General features: G+C 47.9%; 1 protein-coding gene across 1 annotated transcript in view; it reads left to right on the forward strand.

Moving 5' to 3' along the window:
- RIMBP2 (RIMS binding protein 2) overlaps window positions 1-23,407 on the forward strand; it is a 130,032-nt gene that overhangs the window by 31,612 nt on the left and 75,013 nt on the right. The window contains exons 3-4 of the mRNA XM_040251596.1: window positions 12,765-12,869; window positions 20,538-20,588. Coding sequence (XP_040107530.1) covers window positions 12,768-12,869; window positions 20,538-20,588 — 153 coding nt within the window. The 5' untranslated portion in view covers window positions 12,765-12,767. The remainder of the gene's footprint in view (window positions 1-12,764; window positions 12,870-20,537; window positions 20,589-23,407) is intronic.

Consider the following 23,407-nt stretch of genomic DNA (forward strand, 5'->3'; position numbering starts at 1 on the left):
AAGCAGGGAAGGGGGAGAAATAGATTTCACAGCAATAAGACAATTGACCAGCACACCAGGGTTACACCTAAGTTGTGGTTGGGGATTACATATCAATGGTTGAAGGATTCCATCTTGTCCCCACCCATGCATGCATATGCTGAGATTCTCACCCTTCTGTCCAGTTCTTATTATTTACCTTTAGGCTTTAAAAATTCACAAGCCACAGTCTAAAAGTTGTTTCCATCATTTTGGAGACAAGGCTTAAAGTTACATGCTGCTGCTGCTGCTGCTGCTAAGTCGCTTCAGTCGTGTCCGACTCTGTGTGACCCCATAGACGGCAGCCCACCAGGCTCCCCCGTCCCTGGGATTCTCCAGGCAAGAACCCTGGAGTGGGGTGCCATTTCCTTCTCCAATGCATGAAAGTGAAAAGTGAAAGTGAAGTTGCTCAGTCATGTCTGACTCTTAGTGACCCCATGGATTGTAGCTCTCCAGGCTCCGTCCATGGGATTTTCCAGGCAAGAGTACTGGAATGGGTTGCCATTGCCTTCTCCAAAAGTTATATGACATCATTGCAAAATATAAGACCAAAGAATTTTTTGAAGTATAATTGACATATAACAGTATGATTTTTTAAATTAATTTATTTTAATTGGAGGCTAATTACTTTACAATATTGTAGTGGTTTTTGCCATACATTGACATGAATCAGCCATGGGTGTACATGTGTTCCCCATCCTGAACCCCCCTCCCACCTCCCTCCCCATCTCATTACTCAGGGTCATCCCATTGCACCAGCCCTGAGCACCTTGTCTCATGCATCAAACCTGGACTGGCGATCTATTTCACATATGGTAATATACATGTTTCAGTGCTATTCTCAGTTACATGACATCATTGGAAAATATAAGACCAAAGAATTTTTTGAAGTACAATTGACATAGAACAGCATGTCAGTTTCAGGTGTACAACATTATGATTTGATATTTGTCTAAGTTGCAAAATGTTCACCACCATAAGTCTAGTTAACATCTGTCACTGTACAAATTTTGTGTGTGTGTGATGCAGACTTTTAAGATCTACTCTGTTAGTACCTTTCAAATATACCTGACAGTATAATTAACTAGAGGACTAAAGAATTTGATAGTTGAGTGGTATGAATTCATATGAACCCTGGATTAGCCCAGTGTAGTGCAGAGATCTCAGCTAGGCAGTTCAAAGCTTCATTTTCTGGAATCACTTGCTAGCTGTAAGTTCTCTTGGGTCTCACATCTCTGGAACATTCCAGAAAGAAGAACCAAAGCCCTCTCTCCAGAATGTACCTGTGTCTATACACATGTGAGTTTATCTCTTGACTTCTGATGAAGCAATGTTTTTGCCGATGTGGAGGGAAGCTGTAGTCTTAGGTAGGTGCCACACATAGTTGGTCGGTGTGATTTCCTTTCATCCTGCCCCAAAGCCCAGGAGAGTCCTTTATCTGCCCCAACTCTGTCCATCCTCTCTGAGACGGCAAGCACAGAATGGACCTGCCTTCTGGATGGGAGGTGGGGGAGGAGTGGAGCAGAAATGGAAGAGAGTAACAGAAAGAAATATTGATCAATAGCTCAAAAATATTAACCTTGCAGCACTGTGGTTTTCTGTGTGTGTTTCAACATAGACATATCTTCTGGCTGTATTTGGAAAATCAGTGCTGTATGGGATGAATCAATAGTATATCCTTATGCCAAGACATATGAGTATGTTGAATATGTTTGTATGGTCTTTAGTCTTGTCTGTTTCTTTGCTTTCACTGGTTCATAGATGTTACTAATGTTCAACTCACAGCTCCAAAGCCCATCTATCATCTGAGTTAATTTTTTTTCCCACCATTCACTTAACTCCACAGATTTCAGACTTCAAAACCAATCACTCTCCTATTGTTGGTTAAACATTTTCTCACCATCCATTTATCTCTACTCTTTATCAGCCTTCAAAGTTCATCTCCTAGAGAACATTTGATAAATGGAAGACACTAACCCCACCAGCATGGCTTTCCTCTGGGAGAATTAGTCTATGTGTCTGGTTCACAGTTCAGTTAAAATGTGGGATCCCTAGTGGGGAGAATTCTCTCTCCTCTAGTCTCCCTAAAGGGGGAAACTTAGTTTCCTGACAGCCAAAGGGCAACTCTTCCATCCATAAGCACTGATTGAATTCCATTTGGCAAATGTGAATTAAGCTTCTACTGCCTGTGGAGTATGGGTATGGAAGAGACATTTAGAGTCCAAATGAGAAAGTGAGAATTGCACAAAATTAATCAGAACAGTACAAAGTCTATGATCTATATGCAGAATAGGGATAGTAATAATGCATATGTTATATGCAGAATGATAATAATGACAATGCTTTTGCTATATGCAGAATAATGATAGATACCACAAGTGAAGAGCTTCCCAGGTGACTCAGTGGTAAAGAATCAACCTGCCAATGCAGGAGACACGTGTTCTGTCCCTGGGTTGGGAAGATCCCCTGGAGAAGGAAATGGCAACTGGCTCCAGTATTCTTGTCTGGGAAATCCCATGGACAGAGGAGCCTGGTGGTCTACAGTCCGTACAGTTGCAAAGAGTCAGGCACAACTTAGAGGCTAAACAACAACAACAACCATAAATGACAGTGAAGAGAGAGTTGAGATTGGGTTGGAGCCATGGGGAAGACGTTCTGGATAAAAGGCTTCATTTATTCCATCCCACTATGTGCTGGAGACTGTTCTAGACTCTGGGGTGTATCAGCAGATGGAGATGAGTTCTCTAATCATGTGGATCTCACAGATAAGCAGGGAGGAGGGAAGATGTAGAAGAAATAAACATAAAAATAGACAAACTAATCTCTGGTGGATATAAGTGCTGTGACAGGTCAGCCATGTGAAGATTGCAAGGACCAGCATTCCAGGCAGTGGGATGGCATATGCTCCCCATGTGGAGGTGGGTACGATCTTGACGTAAGAGTGGAGCTGATCAGAGGCCAGCATAGCTAAACAGCGAAGGAGGGAAGTAAGAGATTAGGAGACAAGTGGACCCCATCACAGAGGAACCCTTCAGCAGTGGCAGAGTTTGAATTTTGCTCCAAGTGCAATTACAACCCTTGAGTAATTTAAGCAGAAGACAGGGTAGTAGTCAGGGTTCTCCAGAAAAGCAAAACCAGTGGGATGTACACACACACACACACACACACACACAGAGAGAGAGATGTAGATACAAGAGGAGATTTAGTCTAGGAATTGGTTCGGCAGTTGTGGAGGCCAAGAAATCCCATGATCTCCCTGCCACCTGCAAGCTGGAGAACCGGGAAAGCCAGTGGTGTCATTCAGTCCAAGTCCAAAGGCCTGAGTATTTGGGCGCTGATGATGTAAGTCCTAATCTGAGCCCTAAAGCCCAAGAAGCAGGAAGCTGATGTCCAAGGGGAGAAGATAGACGTCCTAGCTCAAACAGATGGAGAGTGATTCCTCCTTCCTCTGCCTTCTCATTCTGTCTGGTCCTCAGCATAAGGGATGGCACCCTCTCACACCAGGGAGAACCATCTGCTGTACTCAGTTCCCCAATTCCAATGCTAATCTCTTCCAGAAACAGCCTCCCAGACTCACCCAGAAGACATGCTTTCCCAGCTCTCTGGGCATCCCTTAGCTCAGGTGAGTTGACACAGAATTAGCCATCACAGATGCCTGTGTTTTGGAGGGAGCACCCTGGCTGCTCTGGGAGACCTTTCAGGGAGCAGGACTGACGGCAGGAAGACCAACTCCAAAGTCTGGTTATTATCTGGCGGAGTCATGATAATGTCCAGCCCGGTGATGATGGAAGTGGAGATGGAGAAAAGAGCCAACCCAGGAAGTTTTGGGGCAAATGGAAGATTTTCTAAAGACTTGGATGTGGAGCAAGGAGGATAGGGGAGCAAAAATGACTCCTGGCTTTTTGGCTGTAGGATCTGAATGGCTGGTGGGATCATTGCTGAGATGGGGCAAGTGGGGGCTGGAAGTGGTTGGAGAAAGAAAGTCAAGAACTCTGTTTTTGGACAGGTTGAATTTGAGCTTCCTCCTGTACATCCACATGGAGATGAGAAATAGGCAGTTGGATATGAGTGTAGATATAAAGATTTTATTTGGGAAGGTGAGTGTATAATTGGAGTTCAAATTGTAATGTGAGATAAGACCCCATAAGGAAAGAACATCCATAGAGCAGTGACTGCTCCAGGTTTCAGAGATCAGACAGAATCGGAGAGGAAGAGCAGAGAAGAGGGGACATTGGGCCAATGTGGGGGTTCCTGGGCCAGGAGCAGAGCGGGTGTTTCATGAGGAGGTGGACCCTGGTGTCACGTGCTACTGAGAGATGATTCCATCAGGCAGAAAAGTGACCTCTGGCTTGGACAGTAGGGATCTCCTTGGTCAGCTTGGCAGGAGGCTGATAGCTGAGCGATAGGATGCGAGCCGGGGAAAAGAAGCTCGAAGGGTGAGTGGGGAGTGAGGTCGTGGAGACAGTGAGTGCAGACAACACTAAGCAGTTTGCTGGAAAAGGAAACAGATATGTGGGCAGCAGCTGGAGGGGAACGTGGCTTTGAAGGGACAGGTAGGATGAGGGAAGATCCCCCAGCTGTGATGCTTATTATAGTTAACCTCAAACACGATGTCCCCTGAGACAGGCTGGGACCTGGGACCCTTTGCTGTAGTGCTTGCGCCTGGACAGTGCTTCCTCGGGCAATAAAATACAAAGAAATTGTCAGGGACTAAAAATAATCGCATGTGCAGTTGGGGCAAATTATGGACAAAAAGGTACAAAAAGACCAAAACTCCAATTGCCACTGCTGAAGAGCTGGGAGCAAAAACAGGGTGCTGGGAGCAAAAGCAGGGTACTGCGCATGCCCCCTGCCCTGAACACCACTAGAGGGGTGGGCAGACCACCTGTCACTCCCCCAGCCTGACTCCTGGACACACCCCTACCCTCACATAAAGAACCAGCTCTCATGCCCTCAGGGAGCAAGCAAGAGGGAAACCTGTTACTTGTTTTCGCTCCCTGCTTGCTGCAGCAGGGGCCCCAATAAAGCCCTGCCTGAATTTCTTGTCTGGCCCCTTGTCAATTTCTATTGATTAAGGAAGGCCAAGAACTCTGATCAGTAATACCCAGAAGGGCTTATATTTTTATACATTTTGCTTTTCTGACAACCACTTCATGTTGACTTGGTCCATCAGTCTGAAAACCTTAACAGCTATTTCCACCTCAGCTGTTTCCATCCATCTGACCTACACACTCCTGTTCCCCTTTCGCCTCTACGCAAGAAGCCCACTAAGGTGTCTGTGGCCCCTCTATCCTCCAGTGACTCCCAAGCCTGTGGCAGCACACCGGGAAGAATTTTATATTCAGTTAATGTTTCTAATGAATCCTTTAAGGCAAATGGTTTCCTCCTTCCACTAATAACTTCCTTCCCGAAGCTAAATAAAGATTACGCAGGCTGTATTTGGCAGTGCCCGCTTCCAAAATAAACAGAAGCGCAAAAATTAGCTGGAACAATAGTATCATTAAACAGCTGCATAATTGTTCATCCGAACCAGATCGGCTTGTTCTGGAGTCTGAAAATGCGGATCTGTCCCTGGTAGAGTTTCACACTGAAGATGGCCATGGAGAAGTGGCCTCAGGCCAGCAAAGGGTCAGTGGTTAGGCGGACTCTGGCTCTGAGGTTTGTCGTTTTGGGATGGCTTCCAGGCTCTGGTGGGGCCTTCAGCAAGGCACTCAGCTTCCCCGAGTCTGTGCTACGTGTGTGCTCCATGGCTCAGTCGTGTCAGATTCTTTGTGGCCCCACAGACTGCAGGCCCCATAGGCAGCCTACCAGGCTCCTCTCTCCATGGGATTTTCTGGGCAAGAATACTGGAGTGGGTTGCCATTTCCTCCTCTAGGAGATCTTCCCTATCCAGGGATCGAACCCAGGTCTCTTGTGTTGTCTCCACCAGCAGGCAGATTCTTTACCACTAGCATCATGAATCTCTGGCTTATTGTAAACATAATCACAATGCCCAGCTCTCAGTGTTAGTTGAGAGAGTGCCTGGTACACAGTATTAGTAAGTGCTTACTAAATGGTATGCATTTTCTTTAACACCATCATCTTACCAGTACCATCATCTTGATCACTTATTGCCTTGCTGGTAGAGTCCTTGGTCATAGAATGTATTCTACCCCTACCCCCCACCACCTTGAGTTTTTTTTTTAATTTATTTTTAATTGGAGGATAATTGCTTTACAATATTGTATTGGCTTCTGCCATACAACAACGTGAATCAGCCATAAGTGTACATATGTCCCCTCCCTTTTGAACCTCCCCCGCGTTCTCACCCCATCTCACTGTCGCTCAGTCGTGTCCGACTCCTAGCGACCCCATGGACTGCAGCCCACCAGGCTCCTCCATCCATGGGGTTCTCCAGGCAAGAGTACTGGAGTGGGGTGCCATCGCCTTCTCCCTAGGTTGTCACAGAGTACCCCATTGAGCTCCCTGGGTTATATAGCAACTTCCCATTAGCTAGCTATTTTACACATGGCAGCATATATGTTTGGAGAAGGCAGTGGCACCCCACTCCAGTACTCTTGCCTGGAAAATCCCATGGATGGAGGAGCCTGGTGGGCTGCAGTCCATGAGGTCGCACAGAGTCGGACACGACTGAGCGACTTAGCAGCAGCAGCATATATGTTTCAAAGCTACTCTGTTTGTTCCGCCCTCTTCTTCCCCCACTGGGTCCGCAAGTCTGCTCTCTATGTCTGCATCTCTATTCCTGCCCTGCAAATAAGTTCATCAGTGCCAGTTTTAGACAAGGGTGCCCACTCTTGCTACTATTATTCAACATAGCTTTTGGAAGTCCTAGCCACAGCAGTCAGAGACAAAAAAAGAAATAAAGGGAATCCAGATTGGAAAAAAAGTAAAACTCTCACTGTTTGCAGATGACATGATACTGTACCTAGAAAACCCTGGAGATGCCACCGGAAAATTATCAGAGCTAATCAGTGAATGTAGTAACGTTGGCAGGATACCAAATTAATACACAGAAATCCCTTGCATTCCTATACGCTAACAATGAAACATCAGAAAGAGAAATTTAACAATCCCATTTGCCATTGCACCTTGAGTTTTATATTCAAGCAGCATCACATTATGGTTAATGACATGATGTTAAATTACACGATAGTGTATTATGTAATGATGATGTGTTATAGCATACCCCATTGTACGACGCTCCATCACACAACACTGTATCACAGGATGCTTTACATGACACTTTGTTACATAATATACGGTATTGCAGTATCCTGTGTCATGATAACCAAGGTTGATGAGAAGGGGTTTTCTTATATTCAGAGTAAAAGATAACAGGCTTAATAGATTCCAGGTACTATCCTAACTCATGTAATATTCAAAACCCCTCTTCAAAGCAGGTGGTCATTCATAATTAACTAATAAACATTAGTTATTTAATTGTTAATTAACTATCTAAAAGGGCTTCCCTGGTAGCTCAGCTGGTAAAGAATCTGCCTGCAAGGCAGGAGACCCTGATTTGATTTCTGGGTCAGGAATTTCCCCTGGAGAAGGGATAGGCTACCCACTCTAGTGTTCTTGGGCTTCCCTCGTGTCTTAGATGGTAAAGAATCCGCCTGCAGTGTCGGAGACCTGGATTTGATCCCTGGGTTGGGAAGATCCCCTGGGGGAGGGCATGGCAACCCACTCCAGTATTCTTGCCTGAAGAATCCCCATGGACTGAGGGGCCTGACGGGCTACAGTCCATGGGGGTCAGTCACAAAGTGTTGGACACAACTGAGGGACTAAGCACAGCACAGCCATCTAAAAATTGATCCAAATGCTAATAAATAGTTAATCCAGAAAAAGAAAATGAAGCCCAGGGAGGTTAAGTCAGTAGCTGAAGGCAACAGAGCTGGGATTTGAACCCAGGCAGTCTGCTTCTTGATCACGGCACCCCGCCCTTCTTCTGACCTGAAGTTCTGGAAGCACACCTCCATCATCACTATCTCTGCAAGCACATGCTGGGGAATGTTTGGAAAGTTCCGGGAACTTGGTGGAGGCCAGTGTGACAGGCACAGGATGGGTGAGTGGGCAGAGCTGAGCTCTGAGGAGTCACAGGGGCAGATCACAAAGGACGGCTTGTTTACTGAGTACCCGTCCAGGGGCAAGGACCACAGCCTGAGACATCCTAGGAAGGAGAAGCATAGTGGGCTCATAAATGCAAAATACATTGGATGGCGATAAGTACTCTGGGGTGAAATAAAGCAGGGAGGAGAGTAAGGATGCTCTGGGGTGGTTACCATTTTAAATATGGCTTCTCTGAGAAGGTGGCATTTGGGCAAAGACTGGACTTTGAGAGAACAAGCTCTTCCAATATCAGGTGGGGGGAGCGTATGACTGGCAGAGAAAACAGCATGTGCAAAGGCCCTGGGGTGCCTGGCCCTTGGAAAGAGTAAGAAAATCAAGGCATGTGGAGCAGAGCAGGTGAGACGGACAACAGTGACATCAGAGAGGAAGGAGCAGGTCTCGCAGCCCCCCCACCACGGCAGCACCACAGTCTTACTCTGGGCAATGAGGACCCCTGGGGGCTTCTGAGCAGAAAAGGCGCATGACCCACCTCCTGGGTGCAGAGACCCCTCAGGCTGTGGGCTGCCAGGGGTTGGCCTCCTTGTGGACATCTGCTCAGTTTAGGCTGACAAGACCAAGTAGGAAGTCATCAGTCACTCTCTGGAAAGACATTCCCCCTTGAAGTGGCGGAGAAGAAAGTCTTCCTTTCCTTGCTGTGGGACTTTGTCCAAACCAGTGAGCAGTGATGGAGCAGGGAACATTCTGGAAGCTTCCTGGGGGCTCAGTGCAGTCCTCACAGCCCCACAGTCCTGTTAGAAGCTTGGCTCAGTGCCTCATCTCAGTGGGAATGGACGGTGAATGGGCGATGTCCTTGTGCCATGATGTTCCTGCGCCAGGGCACTTCCAACCACAGCCTCCACGAGGGCAGAGCTCCATCACCTGCCACGTTCTCTGCTTCTTCTCCGTGAGGCTCCAGCCAGTTCATTGAATGCTACCAGCCTCTGCAATGCTTGCAACTCCATACCCGCCCTCCCATCTCAGGCCATATTTTTCTCTGTAACACTTAGGACTGCCTGACACACTTCATATTGTTTAATGTATGTGAATAGAGTCTGTCTCTCCCTCCAGAGTGTAAGCTCCAAGAGAGCTGATTTTGTGTTTGTTTTCATTGTTATCACCTTCAGAACTTAGAGTGGCAATTAGCACATGACAGATACTTGGTAATTGTTAAATGAATGAATGAGTGAGTGAATTTTCTCTACAGTATTGGACTGACATTTCCTCACAGGATTAGGCTATGTGAATAGACAGTCTTCTAAGTCAAAGATGCTTCAATGTCAACTTAAGTGGTTCAGCCTAACACTTCTTGTTACTATTGACATGTCTACTGTTGGGTTGCATAAGCCCTTTCTTAGCCACTCTCCCAATTAGGATGCCCATTCATGAAGGCAGAAGCCTGTTGTTCCGTAGGCCTAGTTTCTTGGCACATGATAGTTGCCCAATAAACGTTGGTTGAATGAATAAATACATAGAAGAAAGTGAGTGAAGGAATGGAAAGAAATGTTCCTCTCTAGAATGAAAAGCCTAACACACACAGTCCCATCAACCCTCTTGACAATCCCATGAATGTTGGTAGAGAATAAATGCTAATGAACTCTGATGCTTTTAAGAAGAAACCCGATGCCAGGCAAAAGTAATATGCCTCTGAGTCAGTGAGCAGTGTTTGTGGAAGAATTTCTAAAGCTTCTTGGAAGCGCAGAGAATTCCTTACGTCTTTAGAGGCTCTGGTGGTTAGTCTTTCTCAGTGTTCTGAAAATGCCTGGTACCTTGTACTGCTGGTTTGGGAATCAGTGGCTTGATAGTGGACAGTGGGGTTCAAGCATGTCATTAGAGATCATTAGCAATTTCTGGACCCAAATTGGTAATCAGAGAACTCCGCAGGGCCAGGAGAGCCATGGTCAACATTGGCTCTTGGGGGTCTACAAGGCAAATAAGGAAGGCGAGACTTGGTGAGACCAGGAAGGCTGGAGACTGGAGTGCATGCAAAAAGGTGGATATGTGCTGATTCTCCTCCTGTCCACAAATAGACACGAATGACGCATTCCAGCCCCAGCCCAGGCAGGCTATAGTCATCAACAGGCATGCCCATTTCCACATTTCAGAGAATTTTGTTCATATTTGGGGGGTTCTATCTTCCCAGGATCCCGAGTTTCCATAGCAACAGTGAAACCACCACTCCTCTGCTGAAGGGTTGACTATAGTAACTCCCTTAAATATACGAACAAGTTCTGTTCTGAGAGCATGTTTTTAAGTCCAATTTGTTCATAAGTCCAACAAAGTTAGCCTAGGTACCCAACTAACACCATCAGCTATATAGTACTATACTGTAATAGGTCTATGATACTTAACATACAATAATACATTTAAAAAGCAAACAAAAATTAAAGAAAACATTTTTAATCTTACAGTACAATAACTTGAAAAGTACAGTCGTCCAATATAACAGGTGGCACACAGGGACACATTGGCAACTTTGACATTTCAGGGGACTTACTGTAATTGCAGCTTTCCATCAAACTAAGACAGCAGAGAGCCTGTAAGGTTGTTTAGCCCAAAATGGAAGACAAAGTCAGCATATGATGTCACCACACGTGTAATGTGTGCAACATGGAAGGCAGGAAGACTTCATTTCTTAATACAAATGAACCACAAAACTTTGGGACGTGAACCCCCAGAACTTCCCCATTCACAGTTTAAACTGGCTGAGTGACAAGATCGTTCCTGGAAGAAAAGAGCTTTTGGTGGTAGCAGGTGGAATGGACTTGGGAAAAATGGTGAAAAGCATAGAATTTGCCTCTCTGCCCTTATCTCTCTGTGCCCCCTTCCCCAGGCTAGGGGATAAAAATAAGTAAAAGAATTAAAACAGTAAAATTTTAAAGTAATAAATAATAATGATCACCAACAAATTCAAGCCAAGGAGGAAAGTACATTAGGGTCCCCTCCCCATTGTATCAGGCTTCCCTGGTGGCTCAGATGGTAAAGAATCAGCCTGCAGTGTGGGAGACCTGGGTTCAATCCCTGGGTTGGGAAGATCCCCTGGAGGAGGGCATGGCAATCCACTCCAGTGTTCTTGCCTGGAGAACCCTTATGGACAGAGGAGCCTGGCGGGCTACAGGCCATGGATGGGATCACAGAGTTGGACACGACTGAACAACTAAACACAGCACAGCCCCATTATGTTGCGATGTCTCCCATCTGTATAACACAAGCACACCCTCAGCTGTCAGGCCACCGGAAGGACAGGCTGGGTCTGCAGGGACAGCAGATAAGCAGGAGGTGTGTGCTCAGGGACCAGCCTCTGCCAGCTCCTGCAGGTGAGATGTGGAGCTAAATCTTCCCTTTTCTGAAGGAATCTGGACTTTTCTGTGAAGGATCCCAATTTTTAAAATGTTGGCTGCTAAATCTCCTTTGCATTCGTTGTTGTTATTGCTGTTGAGTCGCTAAGTCGTGTCTGACTCTTTTACCACCCCATGGACGCTAGCCCCTCAGGCTCCTCTGTCCATGGGATTCTCCAGGCAAGCATACAGGAGTGGGTGGCCATGCCCTCCTCCAGGGGATCCTCCCGACCCAGGGATCGAACGTGCATCTCCTGCCTTGGCAGGCAGATTCTTTACTGCTGAGCCACATCAATCTCCTTATAAAAAGAGAAAGAGGAAAGAAGGAAGGAAAGGCGGGAGAAATGAAGGCGAGAGGAGGAGACGGGGAAGGGGAAGGAAGGTGAAGAAAGAAGCTAAATTCAAATGGTTTCCCATGAAATCTTCCACGAGATTCTGCCTGTGTGAAAGTTGGTCCCACCTGTGCCTTTTTTCTGCATGGTGTCATTTCTTATGGTTCCTCCCCACCAGGGTTCACAGGTGGTCATTGTTACGGGTAAGGAGGTCCTCGTGTCCTCTGATGCCCACTGATGGCTTCTCCTGGGGGATGACTTTGGGTGACAAGAGGTCATCAGAGCGGGGAGAAGATGCTCTGGTTAGAGAAACGACCCAGCCCTGGGACCCCCTGCCTTGGCAGGGCGTTTGCAGAGGGACCAATGGAGGGACATTTGGACTCATGGGGGGCTGAGCACCAGAGTGATCATACAGGACCAAAGCCTGAGATTCGGAGGCTCCACAGAAGTGTCAGATTTGAATGCCTAATGGCTGCTTACTGTGTGTGTCAAACAAGGAAAACTGTGTGTCAGTTTTCCCATCTGTAGAATGGGGCCAGTTACATTACCTCACTGCTATGGTTATGGTGGGTGACATTCGTTACATGGTAGTAAGAAGCTTGAAACAGTAGCCCTATATAGGGAAAGAGCCATGCATCTTGGCTGGTATTTGCAGAAGACCTGGGGGTGGCGGCAGGGGCGGAGAAAGAGACGATTTTTTCAAACAGAGAGAAGAGAGATTCACCTCCACACAGGAACCTGCAGCTCCGCTCACGTGCTCTTGGCACGTAAAACAGAAAATGTGCAAACAGGGGAAGAAGGCTTGTGGGTGTGAGGATTTCCCCGGCTGATCCTGCCGCCCTGGGGAGAAGCCGGGGATGCAGGCAGTGAGTCAGACCCGGGAGCCGGCTGGCTGTGGAGGAACCCAGGACACAGCTCCCTGCAGGGCGCTGGATTGACCTGACCTGTGTGCCTCCCCCTGCCTCCCCAGCACATGCGAGAGGCTGCAGAACGGCGGCAGCAGCTAGAGTTGGAGCATGAACAAGCCCTGGCCATCCTCAACGCCAAGCAGCAGGAAATTGACCTCCTGCAGAAGGTGAGCTGGGCTGGGGCTGGGGGCCTGGGAGGAGGCAGGCAATGCACTGGGGACCTGGAGTGTGGGTGGCTGGTTGCTCTCCCGAGCCTTTTCTCACACGCTCAGGAATGACTTCTTCTTCTTGGTGTGGAAAGATTCCTCGTGTGCTCTAGTTTCTCCTCAGCTAACTTTGATTATGTTCTAAGCTGCAAAAATCAAAGGAAAAGCTCTAACAGTTGATGCTGGTGAGATTGTAGGGAAAAGGACACGCCTGTAGGTTATTAAAATGGGGCGTGAATTGCTTTATCTCTGGGGCTAAGTGACCTGACAGCATCCTTGAGAACTAAAGGTCTATTTGACCCTGCAACCTTCTGTTCTGGGAGTATACCTGTAAGAAATACAGGAACCAGTTTTGGTTTGGTTTGACTTGGATCCTGCTGTGTGGGCATAGGTAACAAGATTAAATCCAATGCCCATCCGAGGGCGAGGCTGTGTGAACTGTGGGGCATCCATACCACAGAGCAGCGTGACCACATTGGGAGGAAGAAATTCGGTTTATAGAAGCCATCTCATCAGATTTACATGATGTGTTATTAAGTGAGCAAATCAAGTTTTGGGGCAATATATGTAGCATGATCTCATGAACCAAGGACAAGAGAGGGAGAAAGAGAGAGACAGGGAACACAAAAAGAAGAAAGCAAAGGAGAGGAGTAAGGAGAAAAAAGATGGTAGGAAGGACAAAGGACAGAAACCAGAGGGAAGGAGAAGGGGATGGGTGGAGGGGACCAAGAAGTTCAGAAGGTATATCCCCATGGCATCTGGGTGGTTTGGGGACCAAGAAAGTTAGCATCCTTAATCAGCAGCCTTGGTCTTCCTGTCTCTGTCTAGATGAATCTGGGGACCCATCCTTCAGAACCATGGAGCTTGGGGTCCCTGTGTATATTTCTCAGTGGGTTTCATTCCTGAAGCCCTGTGTCCCCCATCCTTGGGAGGGCAGCCCAGCCCTTCCAGGCAGGACCCACCTTGACCACTGATGCAGGTGCTGGTCCCCTCACTGGGATGAGCAGCCGACACCTCCTCCTCCATCGGTGGCACCCCCACCCCCAGCCAGCCCCTCCAGGTCTTTGATCTCAAATAAAGGACCCAGTGGCTCGCCTTATCTGGCTGGAGATCCCTATCTGTTGGAGTGTTTTTCTCCTCCTGAGTTTATTAGCAGAGCGTGTAGCATCAAGCAGATAACTTCTGATGCTGTTTTCCTAATCATTTGTGGAGACCTCGTGCTAAGGATAGATTTCATTATGCTGGTGCGATAGAGACTGTCACAGTCCTTATTACCTGTCATAATAAGTTGGCTGGCATGCTGAGAAGCAAGATTTCATTAGATGCTATCCAGAAAGGATATTGCTGGGATGCAGACAGCGATATTACTCCTGTCTTCTCCCTCTTTCCGTGCGTGAGGGACCTTCCGGTGCCTGGTACCTGCACTCCTTCACTGCATCCCTGGGAGGCACGTCCCCAGGCTGGGAGCATCCAGGACAGAAATACAAATATTGTCCAGCAGGGTGACAGGTTGGCTTTTCTTACCAGAGCGTCCTTCTCTTTTAGCCTGGAGTTTTATCTATGAAACACTTGATGCCGAGGAAAGTGCACTAGAGCCAAGTCCGTTATTCAGCTCCCAGTGTCTCTCTTGAGCATCATCCAACTTCTTTTGCTTTTGCTTTTTTTTTCCCCCATGAATTCATCCTTGCCTCTATTTTGGACACACTGATGCTTCATCGGGAGGTGGCTGGTGGGGAGCAGGGGAAGAAAATCTAATGAAGGATGAATGTACAAACCTTGTAATTTCTTAGAGCTCCTATTTTTAAAATAAAAAAGTATTAGAAAGGTTGAGACTTGAGTGGAACAAGATTGGTGAGTTCTTTCCAGATTTCACATCTGTGTTCGATTTCCAGCACGGACAGCCTTTGTGCTACATTTGCTGTCCGGATCCTCACTCATTCATTCACTCATCAGCACGTGTTTGCTGGCTGCCACCTATGTGTCAGCTGCTCAGCCGTTGCTCTGAAAACCAGGAAGGCAGTGCAGAGTCGGACAAGACCTCTGGCTTACAGAGTGACAGTAAATGAACAAGTCATGAAGAACTAAAGAAGTTCGGATCAGGGAAAGGCCATAAAGGAAACACAGAATGAAGATTGCTGAGGACAATGACTTTATATGGGGTGAAGTTGAAACGAGTGGCAGACACCTATTATAGAAATGCTCATATCCTATGGAAGGCTGAATTCTAGCCCTTGTCCCTCAATGGTAATAAAAGTCCCCAGAGCGCCCTGAGTTCCAGTTTGGTTATCATGAGACAGCAACATGAGATAGTTCCTAGAAGCTGTCTACGGTCCCATTGACTACAAGTCCTATTATTTATTTTTATTGGAGTATAGTTGATTTTAGGCTTCCCACATGGTGTTGTGGTAAAGAACCTGCTTGCCAGCGCAGGAGACTTAAGAGATGCAAGTTTGACCCCTGGATCAGAAAGATCCCCTGGAGAAGAGCATGGCAACCTACTCCAGTACTCATGTTTGGAAAATCCCCTGGACAGAGGAGCCAGTTGGGCTACAGTCCATGGGGTCACAAAGAGACACAATTGAAGTGACTTTGTACACACACGCATAGTTGGTTTATAATGTGTTAATTTCTGTTGTGCAGAAAAGTGATTCAGTTATACACACACATATGTATATATATTCTTTTTATAATATCCTTTTCCATTTTGGTTTACCCCAGGAGATTGTTATAGTTCCCTGTGCTCTACAGTAGGACCTTGCTGTTTATCCATTCTATACATAGTAGTTTGCATCTGCTCACCCAAACTCCCAATCTGTCCCTCCCCTAATCCTCCTCTCCCTTGGCAACCACCTTCTGTTCTCTGTGTCCTTGAGTTTGTTCCTGCTTCATAGGTAGGTTCATTTGTGTCCTATTCTAGATTTCACATATAAGTGATATCATATGGTGTTTGTCTTTCTGTGTCTGACTTATTTCACACAGTATGATCATCTCTAAGTTGCATCCGTGTTGCTGCAAATCCCAGTACAGGATTTCTTGAATGCACTCCTGTGGGACCCAGCTTTATCTCGCCAGTGCCATGGCTTTTGTTAAGTCACCCGTGTGCGGACATCCTGCTCAGTGGTTAGTGTCCTGCCCTCCTCCTCTTTGACCCAGAAGCACATTTTGAGAGGGTCTGACTCCCCAAACCCTAGGCTTCCAGGATCCTACCCTCTTCCAATTTTCTCCTTCCTCATAGAAGCCCTCTAAGCATCCTCAAGGCTCAGCTTGCCATCCACATCTCTCTTTTTAAATTTTTTCTTTATTTATTTGGTTGTGCTGGGTCTTCCTTGCTGCACAAGGGCTTTCTCTAGCTGCAGTGAGCGGAGGCAACTCTGGTTGTGGTGCTTGGACTTCTCATGGTGGTGGCTTCTCCTGTTGTGGAGCACGAGCTCTAGGGTGCATGGGCTTCAGAAGTGGTGGCTCCCAGGCTCTAGAGCACAGGCTCAATAATTGTAGTGCTCAGGCTTACGTGCTCTGCAGCAATGTGGGATCTTCCCGGATCAGGGATGGAATTCGTGTCTCCTGCATTGGCAGGCAGGTTCTTTCCCACTGAACCCCCCGGGAATCCCCCACATCTCTTCTTGACCTCCACTGCTCCCTCCCTGACCTTGTCTGGTTCCGTAGGTGTGAATGCCATCTGTGTGCCAACTCCCACATGTGGATCTCCAAGTTGGATTCCACTGAACCCCACTTCTTTTGTCCAACTGGTTGTCCAGCTTGGATGATCTCAAACATCCTGTCCCAAGCTGAAGTCCATTCCGCCCTCAGCACGGCGTGCTCTGCACATCTTGCAAGGCTCTGCAAAGGGCAGTGTTTCCTTTTTGGTATAGCCTTTCCTTTTCCCCTGGAGTGAATTGCCTCTTTCTGTGTGTTTGCTCAGTATTCTGTGTGCTCATCACTCTCTTATTCCCAAACTTTCTGCCAGAGTGTTAAAATTTCTCTCAAGTCAACCAGACTCCTCTGGGGATGTTTTCATTCCATTTTCCTCTGAGGCATCCGACCTGGAGCCTGGCCTCATCTTCCAGTCCAGGCTGGTTGCCCCAGAAGCCGGATGCTACACTGGGTCTAGAAACACCCTTCACCATCATCTTAGGAATTCCCTTAACACCACTCTGTACTTTGTGGGATTTGCTTCTTCCCAGATCCTGAAATATGTACAGCATGTGTGTAAGGAAGCCAGAGATATATCTTCCCATTAAATGCAAGTGGATGTTCCGACCCTGTGTAGTCCTTGGAGATCACTTTGTGGTTTCAGCTTCACCTCTGCACTTGGCCACCCTAAGGAAGGTCCAGGCTTTCAGGGACCCAGCTGATGTTAGGGACCCAGAACCTTCTCCAGGGAACCTCCCCCTCCTCCCTGGAAGTTCAGCTCTTCCCTCTGCTCAATATGGTGATTGGGAGAAGTGAGGGAAATAGTGGGCAAGTGAGAACACCTGTTGAATTGAAGAATGGATGAGTGATCAATCTGCCCAAGGCTATTCTAGAGGGAGTCAGGGTGAGATAAGACCATTGGCCAACCCTTCTTTCTGGCAGCTGGTGGAGATGTAAGCTTAAAAAAAAATAGAAGTCCAGGCAGATACACTCCTGTCTATGAGGACTTTTCCACGGGACACCTGCTTCATGGAGATCACTGAACCAGGAGCTTGGCTGAGAATCCTCACTTTCATTCATTCGGCAGTCCTTGAGCATCGCGTCTCAGCTCTGTGACGGCTAAGAACACAGCAGTGAGCCAGGCTGTGAATACAGGCTATGGACAATGACAGTGATAATAAAAGCTACAACATGAACATTTGCTTTCAGTGTAGCATGTTCTGGGCCCGGTACTAGGCAGATATCTGTCATCTTATTTAAACCCCTGCCCACCTCTGACTCCTCCTGCCCTGTCGCCCTTCCTGCAGCCACACTGGCCTCCTCTCTGTGACCCAAACATCCCCCTCTCTGCTCTTCCCTGAGAATGCCTGGCTCCCAAATAATGACAGAGCTGGTTTATTGTTGTCATGAGAGTCTCTGCCCGGCTGCCCTGCCTGAATGGACTTCATCACCCCTGCTCTGGCATTCTCTGCCACTCACCCCCTTTAGTGATGCCACTGCTCATTGTTGTACCTCTTTGCCTGTTATCTGCATCCCAAGTGGGGTGTCTGCACTCCCAGGACATTGCCTGACACAGCAGGTACTCAACAAGTGATGTTCGGAAACTTTGAATGAATGAATGAACAGAGATACTCAGGAACCTTGAATGAATGAATATGGATGAATGAATGAATAACTGCAGGAAAGACCTAGTAAGACTCCATCAATTGGTCCTGTAACATTACCAGGATAACTGATGGTAAGTTCCAGGCCATCCTTGGTAAGTGTCTGTTGAATGTGTGAGCGGTGACAGCAATCAGCTCTCACTGTAACCTGTGGGATGCAGGTCCCCTCACAGATGCAGGACCTGAGGTTAGACAGCATGGGCCAGGTCCCCTGGAGGTGACTCCAGAACCCTAGTGTCTGTAGGGAACCAGTGAGCAGAGTCCAGTCGCCCTAACTGCTTCCTTTTCCTGTGTGGGTTACATCCTCATTTTATTACAAGTAGCAGTTATAATCTCAGTGCATGAGCAAAATTGTCCACATTTAAAATTCATCTGCAAATGCTACTGTTGTTTTAAATTCCTCCCGTGCGGGAAACGAAGGCTCCCAGGCTTAAGGCCATTATTGACATGCTCACTGCTGATAGAAACCAAACTTACCCTGCAGCTCATAAAACTGCTTTCCCTCCATGTCAAATGCTTCCCTTGCATGTTTTGGATTTAATTGTTGTGTGTGGAGAACAGGGACATCTCAAGCTGACCTTCTGAGTTCATTCAGTGTCTTGATTTCTCCTACGATGCATGCCTGGGATATTGATTGATGCTCACGACTTCCTCAGCTCTGTAGAACCCGGGGACCTGATTTGAGGATCTGTACATGCCATAGTTTAGTTCCATGAATCTCACTGTCTTTTCTGTGGAGTTGATATTAACAGCACCTGTAAATGACCCCCACCCACTCTCATCCCACCCAGCATCCATACTCCCAACCCCATCACCAAGGTGCCTGGGAGCGTATTACTCTGAGTGTTACATGTATGGTCTGTCCCAGCCAAATGCCCAAAGCTTTGGCAGCAGGAAATCTATGTCCTTTTTGAACAGCTACCCCTCCCCCTGAAATAGATGTGTTTGCTGGCATGTTAACTCACTCCCTGGACATTTCACCCCTGGATGACAGGCCTCTTCTTCTGACTGTAGGACTGTGGGTCTCCCTAGGAGTCAGAGACCCTCTCAAGTCTACTGTGTTCTGTAGGAAACCATGAAGGTCTCAGCTTCCCCATGTGTTGGCAGTGGCCCCCAAAATGAGCCTCGCTGAAGCTGTCGCCTAGATTCTGCAAGAATTCAGCGCTGCCAATTTTAACTGTTAATTTTAGCCATCTATTCTGATTGCCCAAATGGCCCAGCTTGCAAGTAGCCTACAAAAACGAACTCCTGATTTGTGCTTGAAGCCAGAAACGAAGTTGTTACTGCCAGCTTGGCTGTGTTTTAACAGCCTGTGATGGAGTTTTTGGTTGTTTTTCATTCTTCCAGTTGAAAACTATCTTTGACTCAAGTGGCTCAATGGTGGTGTTATTTATATAATCCCTGTATGTTCTCTAGCTGTTTTGTCTCCCCCCCTCCAACCCCATTTCATGATTTATTGTCGCTCTTGTTTTTGCTTTGAAAGGAACAATTTTGAGCCTTTGAAGACTGAGCTGGATTCAAGAATGGTCGAGTTAATTTGCTGGGTTCTATTCACTTCCCCAGCTCTTAAAAGCCTCATTGGAAATATGTGAGAATGAAATGCATATGAATGAACACTATGGAAATATCAGGCCTCTTCTTGCTTTTAGTCCGTGCTGGGGAAGCCAAGCCTTTCCCTCTTTCCGACTAATGGAAGTTTGCAAGTGAGAAGTAAAAGCTGTTAAGACAGCTCTCACTGGCTTATTTATGATCTCCAACTCTCTCTTTATTATTCTCCAGCCACCTGGAGAAAATATTCCTCCAGAACTGAGAATCCTGAATGTAAATCTCAGTTTAACAGGTGGATTCTTTCTTGTCTGTCATGTGCTTAGTGGTGTCTGACTTTTGTGACCCCATGGGCTGCAGCCCGCCAGGCTCCTCTGTCCATGGGATTCTCCAGGCAAGAATACTGGAGTGGATTGCCACGCCCTCCTCCAGGGGATCTTCCCAACCCAGGGATTGAACCCACTTTTCTTACATCTCTTGTATTGGCAGATGGGCTCTTTACCACCTCATGCAGCAGCCCAGTCTCCCCAGCCTCTCCATTCTCTGCCAGATGAGGGGGTGCTTTTCAGGTTTTACAAAGAGCGTCAAACCCAGCCCCAATCCATTCCATCTTGCCCAAAGGAAGGGAAAAAAATGAGAACTGATTTAGACCCTGAGAATGTTGGGGCGTGTTAGAAGAATGAATATCAGTGACCCACACTCCCTGATAACTTCGGTGTTAATCTCTATTTCTGCTGCCTTTTTCCCACTGTAAACGTTCACCCTTCTGTCTTTTTTCATCATCCCAAAGGCTCAGGTTGAAGCTAAGAAAGAACATGAAGGTGCGGTGCAGCTGCTAGAGGTAAGTGAGCCAGTCTTGCTGGCTTTCTTCCCGGGGGTGGGTGAGCTCAGGGCGTGCTGTGTTAATGCTTTGTAGAAGTCGTAACCGACCTTTACTGAGTGCCCACTGGGTACCCATTACTCCTGCTGTTTACTCATCCTCCCGTGTTGTCCATGCAAGCAGACGATTTTCCTGTGGCCACACAGCCAGCATCAGAACTGTGGGTCTCAGAGGTGCTCTGCTCTCCTCTGATTGGATGGGAAGCAGGGAGGGTGAGCCTGCTTCCTTGCAGGAGAAAGGGAAGTGGATCATCCCTACAGGTGTCAGGTGAATGAGGGTATTTTAAGGGATAGCGCTAAGCCTGAGGAAGTGCCTGCCATCTGGGGAGGCATTTGCAGATTTAGAGAAAGGACAGCGAAGGAAATCGCAGCAGTGAACACGGTCGAGGAGCGACCACAGGCACTGTGCCCGTGAGCACAGTGGGAGTCACCCTCCCCAGCCACCTGCAGGCCTTTCTCCCCGGCTCTGATGGTGGGGGCTTGGCAGGAGGGGGTGACATGTCAGAATCACTCTTCTGCCCCCGGTTGGTGGCCTCCCATATCCTCGGGAGTGGAGGAAACTCCTAGGGTCCCCTGGGGGGCCTTTGCAGTCTGCATGCCTCATGCATAATAAATGGACATAAGGAATCTCCATGTTGAAGACAGAGGTCCCCCAGTTACTGACCCCTCACTCAAGACACAACGGCAGGAGGGCTGCCTGCACAGCGTGGGGTGGCCCCACAAGCGCTCCCCCCTAGTTCTGTTCCATCCAGAAAGGCCAGCAGGGCCTCTCCCCTGGGCCTGCGTCTCTGCTTATGGGAAGCGCCTGTCCTCTTTAAGATGACCTTGTCTCTTGTCCCCTGGGGCAGCTGTGCGACCACTTAAAACAGAATATGTGCATCTCTTACATTGCCTTTTAAAATCTATTCCTCCCCCAGGAAACGGTCTCATCGTTATCATCATATATATTAAAATTGATTTTTTTGAAAGCGTCCATTAGCTAATGAATATCTGGAGGGCTGGGAGTGATAAATAGCAGGTGGGAAAATATATAACCCAGGAGATTGGAAACAGACCTCCCAATGGCCATACATCTCCCTGAAACAGCATTTCATTCCCCTCGCAGGATCGCCCACCGCAGTTTGATTTGCATAGTCTCCTGGCTGGAAGTCCAGTTTCTTTCCTTCCCATCACCCCAAGCCCATCGATTTAATGGTCTGTGTTGTTTTAATCCGCCTTCTGAGCTGCCACTCTGTGACAGCCCCACGGAGGCCACGTTGCCCGGGGCTGGTGCAGGGTGCAGGCCCCGACACATGGGGGACGGGTGTAACGTGCTTTGGTTGGGAAAACTGAGCAGGCCACGCAGATGGGCTGAGAACCTGGGTTTTCTTTTATTCACAACGTCTTCCCGTCATTGTGTTTTGCTTTGCTCTTTACCCAGAACACGCTGGACAGCATGCAGGTATTTTAGCGAGTGATGTCCTCCCCTCCCACGTGCTTGTGAAGTTTTTTCCCATGAGTGGACCAGCCGTGCGCCCCTGGGCCAGCTCCATCTCCCTCTTCTGAACATGGGCAGCTTCTGATGCAGTCGTGGGTGTCCGGGTCTCCCTGGGGTAGGGGAAGCCAAGGAGCTGCTCATGGGAGTTCTGCCCCAGGGAGACGCTTTAATCCAGGCACTGGGGCCCAGGGTTCTGTCCACTGTGAGTGATGAGTGAGCCCAGCAAAGCCGGCTTCCATTCTCAGGCTGGAAGGATGTTCTGTGAATTCAGATGACCGTGGGGAGGAGAACTGTCAGGATGATTCTGCCCTCGGGTCAGCCGTGTGCTTGCACGGCCGAAAGCCCAGAATTCTGTGGGTCATCAGTATTCACGCCTTGCACCTGAGTGGTCCCCTTGCTATCCTGTGTCATAGGCGGGCAGTGACTTCTCCAGCAGTGGAGGGGCCCTTCCTTGTTCGTCTCGCAGGCAGCCACCTGGGGAAGAAGGGAGATGAACTGTCTCTCCAAACAGGGTTTTGAGCCTTTTCCAAAACTCTGAGTTTGGCCGTGAATCTGTAGAACTGATGATGACTTTCTTCACTCTTGGGTTGTTCTCAACGTGGGCTTCCCAGACCCAGTGTACACTTTCTGGACCCTCAGTATCGGCATCACCCAGGAGCTCGTTAGAACACAGATCCTCAGCTTCTGCCTGCGACCTGCTAGAGCAGAAATTCGGGGTGGGGCACAGATGTCTGCGTTTTAGCCAACCCCCGTGGGCAGTTTAAGAAGCGTTGCTTAGAGAGTCTGCTAGGCTGGCAACAGGAAGGATAAGTAGCTGAAAGAGTAGGAGACCTGGGAATCCTGGTCAATCCTGGCTCAGCGCCTTAGTAACTGGAAGTGTTGACCAGGAACAACCTGAGCGAGTCCCCACCCACTGGGTCCTCAGGAGCATCCTTAGAGGGCAGTGTACTTTTCATTTGGAAATTTGTGCTTTCCATGCCTGACTTTAGTGAGATCCTCTACTGAGCAGAAAGGCACAGCTAGAGATAACACAGAGTGATAGAGAAGGGCTGCCCTGGAAGCAGTGTTAGGTTAAAACCCCTCGAAACACTCACATGCACACATCTGGTTCTGTGGACATCTCAGTCCTGTTTTCTGATGAGTGAGCAGCCAGGATGTTTGCAGGTGAGAGGAGGTGTCTTTATTCCTGGTCAGGAGACCCAAGGACTGATCCAGGCTGGCTTGGCAGGCTGAGCAAAGACAAGGATCAAGAGTCAACTGAAAACACCTTTTCAGAATTGGAACAGAGAGCTCTGCTTGAAAAC

Source organism: Oryx dammah, unplaced genomic scaffold (genome assembly GCF_014754425.2).
Source record: "Oryx dammah isolate SB20612 unplaced genomic scaffold, SCBI_Odam_1.1 HiC_scaffold_12, whole genome shotgun sequence".
Lineage (NCBI taxonomy): Eukaryota > Metazoa > Chordata > Mammalia > Artiodactyla > Bovidae > Oryx > Oryx dammah.